Source organism: Orcinus orca, chromosome 16 (genome assembly GCF_937001465.1).
Source record: "Orcinus orca chromosome 16, mOrcOrc1.1, whole genome shotgun sequence".
NCBI lineage: Eukaryota > Metazoa > Chordata > Mammalia > Artiodactyla > Delphinidae > Orcinus > Orcinus orca.
The window spans coordinates 23,802,259-23,816,718 of NC_064574.1; the positions used below are offsets into that span (position 1 = coordinate 23,802,259).

Sequence of the window (14,460 nt, forward strand, 5' to 3'; positions counted from 1 at the left end):
AATATCAGGCACCTTAAGAATGGGTTCACTTTTTCCCTCTGCAAGAAGGGACCAAGGTCCACCTGCCCCCTTGGTCAAGGTCAGCTGGCTGGGGACAGGAAGGCAGGTCAGCCTCATCAAGGCTACTCTTCCCATCAAGGCACCCAACAAATTATCTGCTGATGCCCTCAACCACCACCCTAACCGGGTAAAATGGGATGCGGTCTCATACCCTCCCCGTGTTAACCATCGGGGAATGGAAATCCACAGATGGTCCAGGACTCTTCCTCTTTTAATAATAAGGCTGCCAGTGTCAGAGGGGAAAGTAGCTTACATCACATGGAATCTTTGAAGGCTAGAGCCAAAAGAACTCCTAAGACTTCCTGCAGTCCAATCTCCTACTTGTGCAAATGGGTAAACTGAGGCCAAGAGAAGGTCAGTGACTTTTTCAAGGTCACAGTCAGTCGAGTCAGGAAAAGAATGCCTGAGAGCCTTGCTGACTTACAGCCAATGGAATATGGGTCCCAACTGCGATCTAATGTCGAGTTGTCGGGGAGGCACTGAGTTAAGTTTCACAGGCCACAGCCTGAAATCGGACCTTTCTGCAAGCGCTAATTGGAAGGAAAGAGATTAGACCAAAATATACCAAACGACCAGCTCTAGGGGTTAGTGCCAGTCGCTGCAATGGCTGCAACAGCTTGAACTCTGTGGGGTTCATTCCCAAAGAAACAAATACCAAGGCCTGTTCTTGGAGAATTCTAACAAAATCCACAGAAAGACTGGAAGAGGACTGACCTGAACATATCATAGAAGGAAAAGATCTAAATATCCAAGCATCATCACTGGTCCAAAGCACTGAGAGTACAGCACTGTCAACCATCAACAAAACAGCCCTCTACCTCCCCTAGAGTTTTTCAAGCAACACTTAGGAGGGAAGGATGGACTTCTAGAATTGTTCGAAAAGCAAGAAGGCCAGGAATTCCCTGGTGGTCCAGTGGTTAGGACCCGGTGCTTTCACTGCCGGGGGCCCGAGTTTGATCCCTGGTTGGGGACCTAAGACCCTGCAAGCCGCGAGGTGCAAACAACAACAACAACGCGAGAAGGCCGATGGGATTTAAATCTTCTCGAAACTACAGAATACCTTCTTCACACAAAATCTTGATGGCAATCCAATATGTAACACAGATACAGGGCCCCCCACCTGTGGAAGTTGGAGGCCTGGGCTGCCCTAGTGCCCCAAAGTGCCTCCCTCCTTTGAAACCACTGCTCTGACCCAAGTCCCTCACGGCACAGATGTGGAAACTGAGGGCTGGGGGAAGTAAGCACCGTGCCCAAGGTCAGAGAGTGAGCCAGTGGCAAAGGCAGGCCTAGAACCCGGTCTCTGATCCTGTGTCCTGTGAAAAGCTCCACGGTAAGATGTGCCGAAAACTGCTCCTGACTGCAGCAGGGGACAGGTTCCCATGCGCTTGGGCTCCAATTCAGGTTATGACCTGGTGAGGAGTCTGTCAGATCCCAGAAGATCTGAAGGATTCTGAAGACTCAAGGGAGCATTATAAGCCCTCTGACCTCCCCCACCCCTCCCCCTGCTCCATTTTAGCAAAATCTCCATGATTGTCAGGGAATCAAACCTCATTAAGAGAATCTTGCCAACAGGAAAGAGAGAGAAAAGGAAGGGGGGGGGGCCAGACAAAACCTGCGTGGGTTTCGGAGATTCTACTTCAGGTTGTCAAGCTTTCAGGACAACAACACTGGAACCATCCCAGAGGGAAGAGTTCTGAGAGCCTACAAAGCCTCCTTTCTCTTCTACTTGGGAAGCAGGCGCCTTTAGCTGCTCCCATTTCAGCTTGTACTGACACCATCGGCCTGGCAAGGATGGCCAAAGATGGTCCATGAGACCCCTTGTGGAACATTCCTGCCCACGTCTAACTAGAAACTAGTTTCTAGCAACCAGAAGCTTAGAAACTAGGTTGAGTGGGGTGGGAGCTGGCACAGAACAGAAAGTTTCTGCAGAAAGAAAAAGGGAAACATGTACTTATATTTAGTTACTATGTGCCAGGCAGTGTCAGCCCTTTGGAGAAGTTATTAACTTTAATCCAAATGGCGACCTGTGAAGCAGGTCCTGTTACCCTCATTTCAGAAGGGGAAACTGAGGCTCCCAGAGGGAAGAAGAGGCTCTGCATCTAACAAGTAAAAATCCTGAAGAGAGAAAGAGCCTGAACAAAGAGAGGAAAGTGTTGGCTCTCTGACCCAATTCACAGGATAAAAGATGTCAGGGAAGCCGCCGGGCCATTCTTTCCACTGAGCCAGGGGACCTTCAGTGCCTGCTCAGAGCACCCCCTGCTGTCAGCTGGAGCCACTGCAGCAAGACTGGCCGCGAAACGGGAGCTGGGAGCTGGAGTGGGGCCAGTTCTGTTCCCACACAAGCTGACAGGAAGAAAATCTCCAGCCAGGATTCTGCTGACCCCGGGCTGTTCAGGGTCCACCTGGAGCTCCGGGTTACATTTTGGGCCCTGCTCTTTACAGGAGACCCCCAGAGGAAGGGGTCCAGGACAAGGAGCCCTCTAGAACCCACGGGAGAAGCTGCGGAAGAAAGTGGGAGTTGGGGGGCAGGGGGGACGCTGAACTCTGAAGGGCCTTCCTGGAGGAGGATGCAGACTGGGACTACAGGCGCCAGGGGGCAGAGCGAGGCCCACAGGCAGGTGACTCGGAAGGGCAGGTTATAATTCAATACGGAAACTTCCCAACACATGACTGAAGAAGACAAAATGGACTGCTGTTAAGAACAGGGAGAGCCCCCTTGTGGAACAGGCTGGACAGACAATTTTCAGGGATGCTGGTGAAGGGCGCATGTTGCCCTCCCAACCCTGCAACCCCCCAAGTTAGGGCACCTGTGCTCGGCTCTACGCGAATCTCTGTGCTCCAAGGCACCACTGCTTCCCTAACCTGGGGATGCTGTTGACTCCTGTCCGACTTCTCTCAAGAGTGCTCCTAGCTTTGTTTTTAATTTTACATTTAGGAAAAATTCAGAGTAGAACTGTGATTTATGTTTTACCACTTACGCAGCTGACTCACGGCTCTCTTACAGTTTCAGGACGTTTCTAGCAGCTACAAAATTTTTCTCTGGGAATGGAGAACGGTATATGCCCTCATACACACTGTGCCAACAGAGCAGGGTTGGTTATCAGAGAGAAGGAATTTTCAACCAGATGATCGATCGGTCCCTTCCAATCCCGACGGTCTATGAAGTCCCAGCAAAGAGGGAGGATGCAGCCCCCTGCTCCTGGGCCTGGATTCCACCCGGCATCCACGCAGGGGCACAGGAAGTTCCGAGGACCCTCGGCCTACTGCCATCCTGGGCAGAGAAGTGATGCTCTCCTCATTTAGAATGCTTGCCGGACCGACATCTGTACAACCCCAAGGATGCTCCCTGGTGAAACACACCCACTTTTGCCTGCCTGGGGACCCTGACAGACCCAAACTCCAAGGGGAGTTTAGAGAATGGAAGCAGGGGATGGAGGGGCTAATTAGTCACTGCTAGACCTTACTCAGGCTTCTGAACAGAGACAAGACCTCAGAGCAGAGTTATTTAGGTGCCATGATCCCTGATCCCAAGCTTAGCAGTCAGAACCTGCCTCCAGGTCACCTGCCTCAGCGGGACCTGAGAGGTCATTTCTACCTGCCCTTTTTAAGCCAGAGGCGACTCAGACCATTCCGTCTTCCTTGAATGGTTTCAGTCCTATCCTTCCTGAGAAACCATGGATGAGGGACGGGCTGGCCCATTATGGACCCCTGGGACAGGGGACGCTCACTTGTCACAGCATGGGGCCAACATGAGCTACCCACTGCTCCCACCTGCAGGGCAGAGTCTGGCCCACCCCCTCAGCCCAGAGAAAGGGTTTTCTTAAGATTATTAGGGTGGTTCTGGGTGGGTGGGGAGGTGACGACAGTAACCTCAGGAGATGCTGCGAGGCTTTTCTGAGTGAACACTTCCAAGCCTGTGGCCGTCCCAGGCTCAGGTGCCAAGTCCTGCTGAGAGGTGTCCTGGGTCCTCTGGGACTGCAGGGGAGGCCCAGGGCCGGAGGAGAGGGGAAGAGGGAGGAAGGGAAGGAGAGACAGAGAGGGAGGGACAGAAAGCAGGAGAGAGACACACACACAGAGTCCGTGAATAGCCCAGCTTTGTAAATCCCGCATCCTTAGGTCAGGAAGGAGCCACGCCATGAGAGCCCATATTTGAATAAGGGATTCCAGTTACCATCAGCAGTGGCCCCAGGACTGTCCAGCACTTTCCAGTTTATAAAGTGATTTTATATCCATTATTTCACTCGACCTTCCCCACAGCACTGTGGAGTGGCAATTTTGGTCCCCTTTTAGATGGACTGACAAGGCAGTGAGGCTTCCAAGAAGTGACGTCACTCACCCAAGGACCCAGTCCAGTCCTTGGCGACAGCTCCTCTCATCTCCCAAATTTTCAAGAGCCTCTAAATGCCAGTGGGACCTGTAAGCCAGTTAAAAGGTCCATCGCTCCAAGGTGAGCTCCTGGACCAGACTTCTCTCCAGCAATGGACTACACTTCTTGCGGGGAGGCAGTAGGGGGGATGGGAGGTGGAACAGACTCCACCTTTTAATGAGACGCAGTTCTTCTGGCAGTTCCAGCTATCACCAGCAGGTGGGGCACCCCCATGCCAGGCTGCTCAGAGCATCTCAGCTCCCCGGAGTCCAGCCCTCCAGGGCCCAGCCTTCCTTTCTCTGCTGGAGTCTGACCCCTTTGGAAGCCTCTACACCCACCTCACCGACTTCAGGACTGACTAGAGGCCAATCTAGTCAAGCGTCTCTCAGGGCAGGAGGAGGGGCGTGTGTAACTGGATCACTAGACCAGCCCCATGGCCCCATCCAGGGTCTTCAGTGTCTTGACTGTGCCAGCGGTGACCACAGAAGCCCTCAGTGGGTGAAGAGATTTGCCCTCCTTCCATGGCACCAGCCATAGAGGCCCCCATGGCATCCCTGACGTCGTGAATCACCGGCCAAGGAGCTACCACAGCAGCCTCGCTAGATAAGGCCCTGGTACCCGGCATGATGAGGCCACGGGAGTGCTGATTCAATCAAAGGTTCACTTATTAGATCACAGCTGCATCATCAGTTTTCAAAGCTCTAAAGGGCAGCACAGGCACAATTGACTGTCTCCTGAGCTTCATATGATTTGGTCTTGTTCCCAGGCAGCTGTGATTTAATAGCAAATACAGTGGCCTGGGACATAAGAACATTAGGTTCTGGCCCGTCTTCTATCAGCTATGACACTGATCAAGTCCTTCCCCTTCCTGAGCTTCCGTGCCCATGTGTAAAATGAGGACCTTGAGCCAACTGGGTTCCGAGGGTCCTTCCCAACTTTAAAAAGGATTCTGATTTGAAATGAACCTTCTGTGGGAGAGTTCAAGGCTCTCCAAATGAAACAATAAGTAACTCACATTGAGCATCTAGGTCTTCTGCTGCCCCCTCCATGTTTTATCTCATTGGATGCTCACAACAGTCCTGGGAACTAGGTGCTTTTATTATCTCTATCTAACGGAGGCTCAGAGGGGTTAAGTAACAAGCCCAGAGTCATCCAGCTAGCAGGCAGCAGGGCCGGAATTCAAACCCAGGCACTGTAAGGCTAGACCTCAGAAGGGTTTAGGACCAGGAAGCAGCAGCACTGGAGAGAAAACACCTAATATAAACGGGGGCTGGGCTTCCCTGGTGGCGCAGTGGTTGAGAGTCCGCCTGCCGACGCAGGGGACACGGGTTCGTGCCCCGGTCCGGGAGGATCCCACATGCCGCGGAGCGGCTGGGCCCGTGAGCCATGGCCGCTGAGCCTGCGCATCCGGAGCCTGTTGCTCCGCAACGGGTGAGGCCACAACAGTGAGAGGCCCACGTACCGCAAAAAACAAACAAACAAAACAAACAAACAAACAAAAAACGGGGGTAAAGAGTGCCAAGATTTAGCAGTGCTAAAAATACCAGCTTGGGATTATAAATACAGGAATTCTCAAGATCCTATCTTTCTCTTTTTCAATGAGAAAACACCCCATGCTTTCTACTCTGAAAGACAGGTCATGTGGGATCTTTTCCTGGAGCACCAGGAACAGCTCTGACTTTCCTAGAGGATCTGTTCCCTTCTGGTGGGCTCTGAGGATCTTCCTAGGAAGGAACCCTCCCACCATCTGTGTTTTCACAATAGGCACAAAAGGGTCTGGTTACTGGACAGAACTACCAGGATTCTTAAAATTTTGTGTGTGTGAGAACCACCTGGGGCACTTGTTTAAAATACTGATTCCAGGGCTCTACCTCCAAATACTCTGATTCACTAGGTCCGAGTTGGGGCCCCAGAACCTGCATTTCTAACCAGCACCCTTTCCCCATCACACTCTGGCTGATGGAAGGGAAATACGCCATGCTACGGTGAGTCTTCTGAGTTTTTCAAGGTGGTCCCTGGGGCCCAGGGTTCCAAGAGTGAGTGAATTTGTCTTCCTCAGCTTAACGGGCTGCCCTATCTCCATCACCACCTTACGCAGCAACGGGGCGTGGAGGGGGAGGGTAAGTCAGTACATAGCAACCTTCCCCACCGTCTTTACCCAAGGCCCCAGGTGAGGGGTTCGGGTGAGACCTACCTCGTTGACCTTCTCAGGGGTGCCCTTGGGGGAGGGGGAGGCGGGAGAGGAGGGTAGCCTGCGTTCCCGCTCCCAGTCTCGGTCCCGGTGGATCAGTTTGCTGTTGGGTTCCTTCAAGGTCCTCTTGAGCTCGTTGATGCTGGCCTGGTGCTTCAGCAAGACATCCTCTGGCTTGTCTAAGAACTGGGGTGTACAGAGAGGACAGTCAGGGATCAGAGGAACAGCTCCAAGAAGAGGATGCAAGGTGTGGTGAAAATGGTAATGGTCCCCATCACCGCCCTACATCAGCAAGGTGATTCCCATCCACAGCCCTGTCTCACCCTCACAGCGTCCCATAAGCCAAGCAGGGCAGGGATGACTAGCCCCAACAGGTACACAAACCACTCAAGATTAAAGAGAAGAGCAAAAAGCACTTGAGGTTAAGAAGAGGAGACTTCTGGCCAAGTACCATCTTTTCTTCTCCCCTGCCTGGCTCCTGGTCTTGGAACACCTAAGTCAACCCAAATCCCACAGGTCTGGGTAAGTTCCCTTTAGTTTCACAAGGCGCAGAGGTGACTTCCCTCTGGTTACAACCAAAGCACAGTGAGAATCACCAGTCCGGTTCACTGGGCTGCTCTGGCCCACCGCTTGGCCTCCTGGATCCTGGTGCCTACCTCTGGCCACGACTTGGACCACTGTGCTTAGCAGGATCCTTGGTCTAGGCCCCTCCTAGCCCAACGTGTGCCACTGCTCAGGCCCCGTAGGGCCCTTCTAAATCCAAGGACATCCAGAGAAATGTGCCCTGCTTCCACACCAGGGCCCAGGAAGAGATGATGTTTAGCGTTCTCTGCCGTGAGCCACTACCTTCCCCAACCACCCAGGATCTTCCAGATTCCTTGTGGGTACCAACTCCTCAAGGGCAGACAGGGTGAGATACAGCCAGACAGAGAAACTAGGGCTCTGTGGGGTGTTCAGGAAGATTAGAATTAGAGACCAGGAAGAAGGGAGGTAAGTCCCAAGGCTGGACACGAGAACCGAGCCAGGTACAGCTGGAGTCATAGAAGTGTCGCTATTAAATTGCCAAGTCGGAGCTCTGGGCGGTACAGAGGTACCCTTGCCCTTAGGTCAAGTGAGGACCAGCCTTTGCACAGGAACCAGCAGTAGTCTGCCTACTTCTGGAGGCAGGGCAGGTGCGCTGGCAGCCCAAGGACCCTTATCTGCAAAGCTGTTTGAGGACTCAGGACAAGAAATAGACAACCTCAGCTCATTATAAAGTCAGATCAGTGATTCTGGAACAACTACTTGGAAGGCAGGCTTGCCCTTGGACAAGGCTAGAGTTCCCCAGGGCTTATCTCTGGCATCCGAGGATCCACTATGATTGACTCCTAAGTTAACTAAGGAAGGAAACCGATGCCACTGAGGCTCTGCTTTCCCTCTAGTCATCTGTCTGTACCTCCTGCATCCCTTCCTGAGCAGCTGTCTCAGGACAACGTCTGTCTGAGAAATCAAACCCGATAGAGGGTGCACAGGTGGGTGGGTTTGGGCCGCCACAGACCTAAGACGTAGCTGGGGACCTTCCATCTTGAACCTGCCACACTGGTCCTGTGAGCATGTGGTGTTCCCCAAGGCTGAAGGGAGCAGTGGATCCTTGAAGGATAAGGGCCTGGGGGAAACCTAGTCCAAATGCCTTGCTGTGCAGATGGGGGACTGGGGCCTGAGGGGACTTTACCAAGACCCTCAAAGAGTCAGTGGCAGAACTGCGGCTGAAACCCAAGAGCCAGGCCTTTCTGACGCCCCAGCCTCTGGCCTTTCCCTCAGCAGCCCAAGAACAGACCCACTTCTCCTGCAGTTAAGTATCAAAGGAAGAGTTGGACACTATGTGAAAGGGAAGGAGAAGTGGTTAGCACAGGATGAGGGTGTTGAGAGAAGCAGCAAACGGGAGGAGGAGGCTTTCCTGGCAGAGCTGGAGCAGCAGGGGCCCCGCCCGCGGGAGGTGCACCTGGGGCTGAGAAGACAGATGTGCTCTGAGGCCCCTCCCTCCCCACACCCCCCCACTCCCACATCTGGTTGCCCATAGATACAAAAAGAAGCTTGGTGGGGGGGGACACAGGGGACACAGATGCGGAGACATGACAAGACAGTGGTACAGGGAAGAGAAGAGTCAAAAGAAGGCTTTGGGGTGGGAGTGGGGGGGTGGGGGATGGGGTGGAGATGAGCTCAGTGAAAGCACAGAATGGCCTGGAAGAACGGGGGGACACAGTGGGGGATGGTCAGTGGGTGGGAAGCAAGCACGGCGTGGTCTGGAGAGGCAGAGCATGAAGCTGGGAAAAGGAGGGAGAGGTGGGGAGGGAGGAAAACATGGGTGGTTGGTTGGGGGGGGCTGGAGTCTCTCGATGAGCTTAAGTTGGGGAGGGGGTGATGGAGGGTGGGGTTGGGTGAGGGAGGAGGATGGCCGGGAGCGGAGGAGAAGCTTAAGTTGAGGTGGTGCTGGGATGTGAGCCTGGGATGGATGGTGGGGTGATGACAAATGAGCTGGGGTGGGTGAATGGCTGGGTGGGTGGGGACAGGCCCCATGCAGTACCTCCTGCTTGTGCCTCGGCGTGGTTTCCTGCTCCGGCTAGCGGGACGTGGGAGGAGGAAAAGGAACCAGCAGGGTCAGTAGAGCAAATGGATTAGAGATACCGCGACTGGCCTGGTCCAGCAGGTAGCCCAGAGCACTCTGGGAAGCTGGGTGGGCCACCAGCAGGGCAGTGAGGTCGTCAGAAGGTACGGGGCGTGAAGCAGGGAGCCCAGGAAGGCGAAGAAGGGGGCGGGAGGCCTGGAGGCAAAGCGGCCCATCACACTCGGCAGATGGGACGTGGGGTTCTGGAGAGTCATGCTTCTTGCTGTCAGTGTGTGTTCAGGGGCTTGTGCTCCCAAGGTGGGGGTGCATGATGGAAACCCAGCACACCCGTGTGTGCACATGCCCATGTGCGTGCGCACGTTGTCTGCACGTCTGGGGGCATAACCCTATGGGCGAGGGGGTACACGTCTGTGAGTGAACACCTGCGAGTCTCAGGCCACGCGGGCCTGCGTGAACGTGCGCACAGGTTGGTGGGAAATGGGGGCGGGCGGCAGGAACTTGAACCTCACCCTTGTGGCCTGCAGGGACATCCTATCATGGGTGAGAGGGGGCTGTGCAGATCCAGATCACAGGCAAAAGGGCAAATTAGAAGTGAGCAAGAGGAGGCCAGAGTCCACCAGGAAGGGTACAGGGTGGGCAGCGTGCCCCACCCCCACCCGCGGATTCCAGGTATTGAGCACGGCCCAAGAGCAAGGCCCTGTCCATGGTGCGCCGCACAGCAAGGGTGCCCGGCCACCGCTGAGGGCACCTGAGGGTCAAGGCTGAGCCTAGACCCAGGATCAGCCTCCTGACGCCCAGGTCAGAGGGTACGAGAAAGCGGGGCTCGTACCTTTAACTCCTTGATCTTGGTGGGGGTCCTGACCTCTCCCTCCTTAGCCTCTGACCGCCGCCCCCCAGACTCGCCATCCTCCTCCCGCTTGTCACTGTCAGGTCCTGCGTCGTGGTTCTCACTGACCGAGGCTGGGCGAGAGAACTCTGCTGAAGTGGGCAGAGACGGCCGGGCGGCCATGTGAGTCACCTCCCAGGCACAGGGAACAGGAGCCAACCCACCGCCCGCCCAACCATGACTGGTGTAGAGCAGATACCACCACAGCCTCAACACGCTGGGGATAAGGAGCCAGTGCCCAGAGGAGTGGCGTGGCCTTCCCCAGGTCACTCAGGGGGTGAGAGCCAGAGCTACCTCCAGCGCCAGGCCCTCCCCTGATTTCTACAGCACTCGAGCCTGGGTTCAAATCTCAAATCCATCTCTTCTTGGCTGTGTGATCTTGGGTAAGTTATACAACCTCTCTGGGCCTCAGTTTCCTCATCTACAAACAGTACCTAATTCAGACAACTGGGAGGAGGAACAGAGAAGCTAATGTGTCTCAGAGAAGCGGCTGGCTCAGAGTGAGCCAATTCGATCAGTGTTGGCTCACAAATGTCTTTGTTGTGGTGGTCGTAGCAGATACTCACTTGACCGTTATTTAACAAGACACAGATACTGTGAGATTAGCTTTTATTAGTGAAAGTTAAAGTCCTGAGGTTTGCACATGATTTACCTTCTTTTTAAATTAGGGAGAAATCAAGGGGATCCCTGCACTAACATCTTTCTCACTCACTGGCATTCCAAAGTCCTTTTCTGAACAGGAAAGAAAGGGATGGAATTATAGACTTTATATCAGACACTGGGCAAAACCCAGACTATGCCCAGGGCTTGTGTCTCAGTGGAAAAAATGGCTGGAAAATACTGCATTAAAATCATCAGAGCACAGATTATCCTCAGGATGGGCACAGATTTTTTTTAAAGAATAATTATCCCTTTTATTCATATATATCGCTTGACAAACTGCCCATTTATGCACATTATTTCATTAGATCCACATAATACTCTGTGTTGATGGCTAGGATGGGAATTACTATCCCCACTTTACAGAGGATAAATTGAGACCTTGAAAGGAGAAAGGTCTCACTGGTAACCTTTCAGTGAATCAGGACAGGGACCCAGGCCTCCTGGCTTAGAGTCCGGGCTTCCTAGATAATGAACTTCACCAGTTCTGGGCCAACCTTTGCTGCCCTGAACAATCTGGGTTTCATTCAGCCCCCAGCATGGTAATGGGAGCTGCAGGGGAGGACAGAAGGACAGCACAGCCCTCTTTGCCCTTTGCTTAAACCTCAGCTCTCAGCACTGTACCTACTCAAGGAGAATAGGGAGCTTCCTGAGCCCCAAATGGACCCTTGCAAAACTGCATGTCCTCCGAACACGGCCAGGGAGTCCTGGGGCGGGACTCACCTCCATACTACTGGAAACATATCAGACTCTCCTGATCCCCTGGCAAACTCCTAAGCATCCTTCAAGACCCTAGCCCAACCCTGTCTCCACAGGGCTGCTCTGTATTCTGTACACACTTCTCCCACCAGCTGAATCATGTTGAACGCTGACAAACCTACTATTCTGTGAGCTCCTCAAAGGAGAGGGCCATACTTATACTAAAAACCGTACCCAGGACCTAACACAAGGCCTGGCACACATCTAACACTAAGAAAATATTTGTTGCCTTGCCTGGAGGCCAGCCCCAATATGTTCCGGGAGCATCTGCTGGTCCCCCACCAAAGTCCCCATCTCCTACCTTCAAGCTACCCCCTACAAACCTAAGAGCAATAATAATTTATTAGTGGTCCTACAATTTATTAAGGTCCTACTATGTGCCATGAACTGTTTTGGGTGTGGTAGAGGTATTACTTGTTCAGTTCTCCCTATAACACAATGAAGTAGGTATTATTCATTTTGCAGAAGAAGAAATAGGCCCAGGGGAGTTAAGCTGCTCAAGGTCTCCCATGCTTTCATTCAAATATTTATGCACCACCTCCTGCATCCGTGGAGCAACTGGTGAGTATCAAGGCTGAGCCCTAACTCTGCCTAACTCCCAATGCCCCATGTGGCCTCTGACCCCCTCCTATAAACTTGTGAGCATATCCTGGGAGAGTTCTGGGCCCTAAAGGGTGCCGAGTTAGTAGGATTAGGTAAAGGCCTGGGACTTCTCATGTTTACAAGCTCACAGCTGGTTCTGATGCCACATTTTGAGAAGCCCTGGTCTGCTTGATACAGGGCAATGTATGGCCAATTCTCATTAATAGTCAGGGCACCTATCAACTCAAGAGACACGGGGGCAGTGGAGACTAACATGCAGTTAGATGTCAATCAGCCCAGAGCCCAGTGGAACCAAAAAAATGATTGGGAACAACTCCTTCGCCTCCAGTAAGGCATCACCAGCTCCACACTGCAGTTACAATATACCATTCCAGAATGGTGACAGGCTGTGAACTGCTAAGCTTCTCGGGAAGGGGGCCCAGAAAACCATATGGCTGAACCTGGGACCCCAAAAGGCCGCAACTCAGGGAAGTTGTGAGAAGCCCAGAGTGTCAGTGTCACATTCCAGCAGAAGTGGTACCGTAGGCTAGACTAACCCACGGAGAGTCCCCAGATGCAGCAGTGCTCTGGGGCCACCATGCCTGGTGCAAATCAACTGTCATGTGTTTACTGCCTCCACTGCTCATTCTACAGGACCCGGCATGCTCCCATCCCCCTCTACACGCCACTCTCCCCGCCACCTCCAGCATGGGACATACCTCCGTCAAGGCTGCGGGACATGGTGTACCGTTTGCTGGAGGAACGCTCAAAGAAGGGCGCGGGCCGGTCGATGAGGGCGCTGGCCTGGCGGGTCTGTGCCTGGGTCCTCCCACTATACCGAAATTTGGAGCCCATCACCAGGAAGCCCTTGGGTGGGGGCTCAGGGGACACCAGCCTGCAGGGGAGGGATGGAGGCAAGGAGAGAGGATCAGATGTGCAACGCCAGGCCCAAGGCTGGACTACAGCTGGCCTTCCGTCCCGCTGTCCCACCACCTACGACAACTCTAAGTGGTCCAGAAGGTGAGAGACTTGGGGAAAGAGGAGGAGGAGGGCTTTCCTAGAGTCCCTACTAACTCCTCCTACTGACAAAACACAGCCGTTACCCACATCCACTCACAGCCTCGGCCTCAGCCCCTGTTACCACACCCCAGGGGCAGGCTCACCGGAAGAACGTATGGTGCTCAATGCAGACCTTCCACAGTCTCTTGGCCGACCGGTGATTTGGGAGCTTAAAGCCAATCGTGCTCTCAAACTGCTCATACTGCAAAACCAGGGAGGGTGGGTCAGAAGCAAGGCCTGGGCCCACTCTCACCACCAGTCCATCCTTTCTGAACCTCTTTCTCAGGCCTGTATGACTCTGGCCTGTTTGTTCATTTATTCATTCATTTAATCAATCACCTGGATTAAGCCCTTACTCTGTGACAGATCCAGAGCTAAGCAACAGAGACACCAGGGTGACCAAGACAGAAGATTCTTGGCCGGGGGGGGGGGGGGGGGGGGGGGGGGGGCGGAGATGATAAATGGGTAAATAAGCTCATCTCAGATACTGATAAGGGCACAAAGGAATGGATAGAGATGCGTGATGTGACAGGGAATGCCTGGGCAGGTGCGCTACTTTAGAAAGGGTGATCAGGGAACGCCCTCTACACAGGGGATCTCTGAGCAGAGAACTGGAGGATGGGAAAGGAACCAAAGCTATGTGAGAAGGTGGGGCAGAGGATTTCAGGTGGAGGGAACAACAAATGCAAAGGGCTCGGGCAGGAAAGAGTTTGCTTATTCAAGGATCTCAGAGAAGGGTGAAGGGGCTGGAGTGCCCGTGGGCGTGGGCGTGGGGCAGCGGGGCAGAGGCACGTGGGAGAGGCAGGTGGCCAGAGAGAGTTAGGACTTGAGTCCAAGAGCTAAGGAGAGCTCTCAGAAGGTTCAAGTGAGGAGTGGGAGTGGGGTGGGTTTGACATGAACTGATGCAAGGGACTTTTAAGCTCTCTCCAGCAGCTATGAGGAAAATGGCCTGGAGTGGCAGTGGAGGCCGGGGGACCAGTGAGAAGGACAGTGTAGGGATGGAGGGGAGAGACGGCGGCTGGTGCAGTGGACAGAGGGACAGAAGCAGACGGGCTCGCATTTATTCTAGAGGTAGAACCAAGCGGACTTTGTGATGGGCGGGATGTCGAGGGTGGGCATGTTCACGTTTGCATGTGTGTGTAGTCGTGTGTCTGTGTGTATCTTCGTATGAGTACCACATATAAGCAAATCAGGGACATGGACATAACATTCCCTGATCTGTATAACCTGAATATATGTGGTTTTCTTTATGCGTATACTCCCGTGTGTGTGTGTGTGTGTGTGTGTGTGCA

General features: G+C 53.5%; 1 protein-coding gene across 24 annotated transcripts in view; it reads right to left on the reverse strand.

Moving 5' to 3' along the window:
- The window catches only part of EPB41L1 (erythrocyte membrane protein band 4.1 like 1), a 127,281-nt gene that overhangs the window by 24,869 nt on the left and 87,952 nt on the right, over nucleotides 1–14,460 (reverse strand). For 12 of the 24 annotated variants that reach the window (XM_049699322.1, XM_049699321.1, XM_033433644.2 and 9 more), the window contains 6 exons: nucleotides 13,273–13,370; nucleotides 12,829–13,004; nucleotides 10,052–10,200; nucleotides 9,181–9,216; nucleotides 6,621–6,803; nucleotides 3,931–4,035 (listed from right to left, as the gene is read on the reverse strand). In XM_049699322.1, coding sequence (XP_049555279.1) covers nucleotides 3,931–4,035; nucleotides 6,621–6,803; nucleotides 9,181–9,216; nucleotides 10,052–10,200; nucleotides 12,829–13,004; nucleotides 13,273–13,370 — 747 coding nt within the window. The remainder of the gene's footprint in view (nucleotides 1–3,930; nucleotides 4,036–6,620; nucleotides 6,804–9,180; nucleotides 9,217–10,051; nucleotides 10,201–12,828; nucleotides 13,005–13,272; nucleotides 13,371–14,460) is intronic. The other 12 variants (XM_049699325.1, XM_004272799.4, XM_033433651.2 and 9 more) reach the window with 6 other exon arrangements.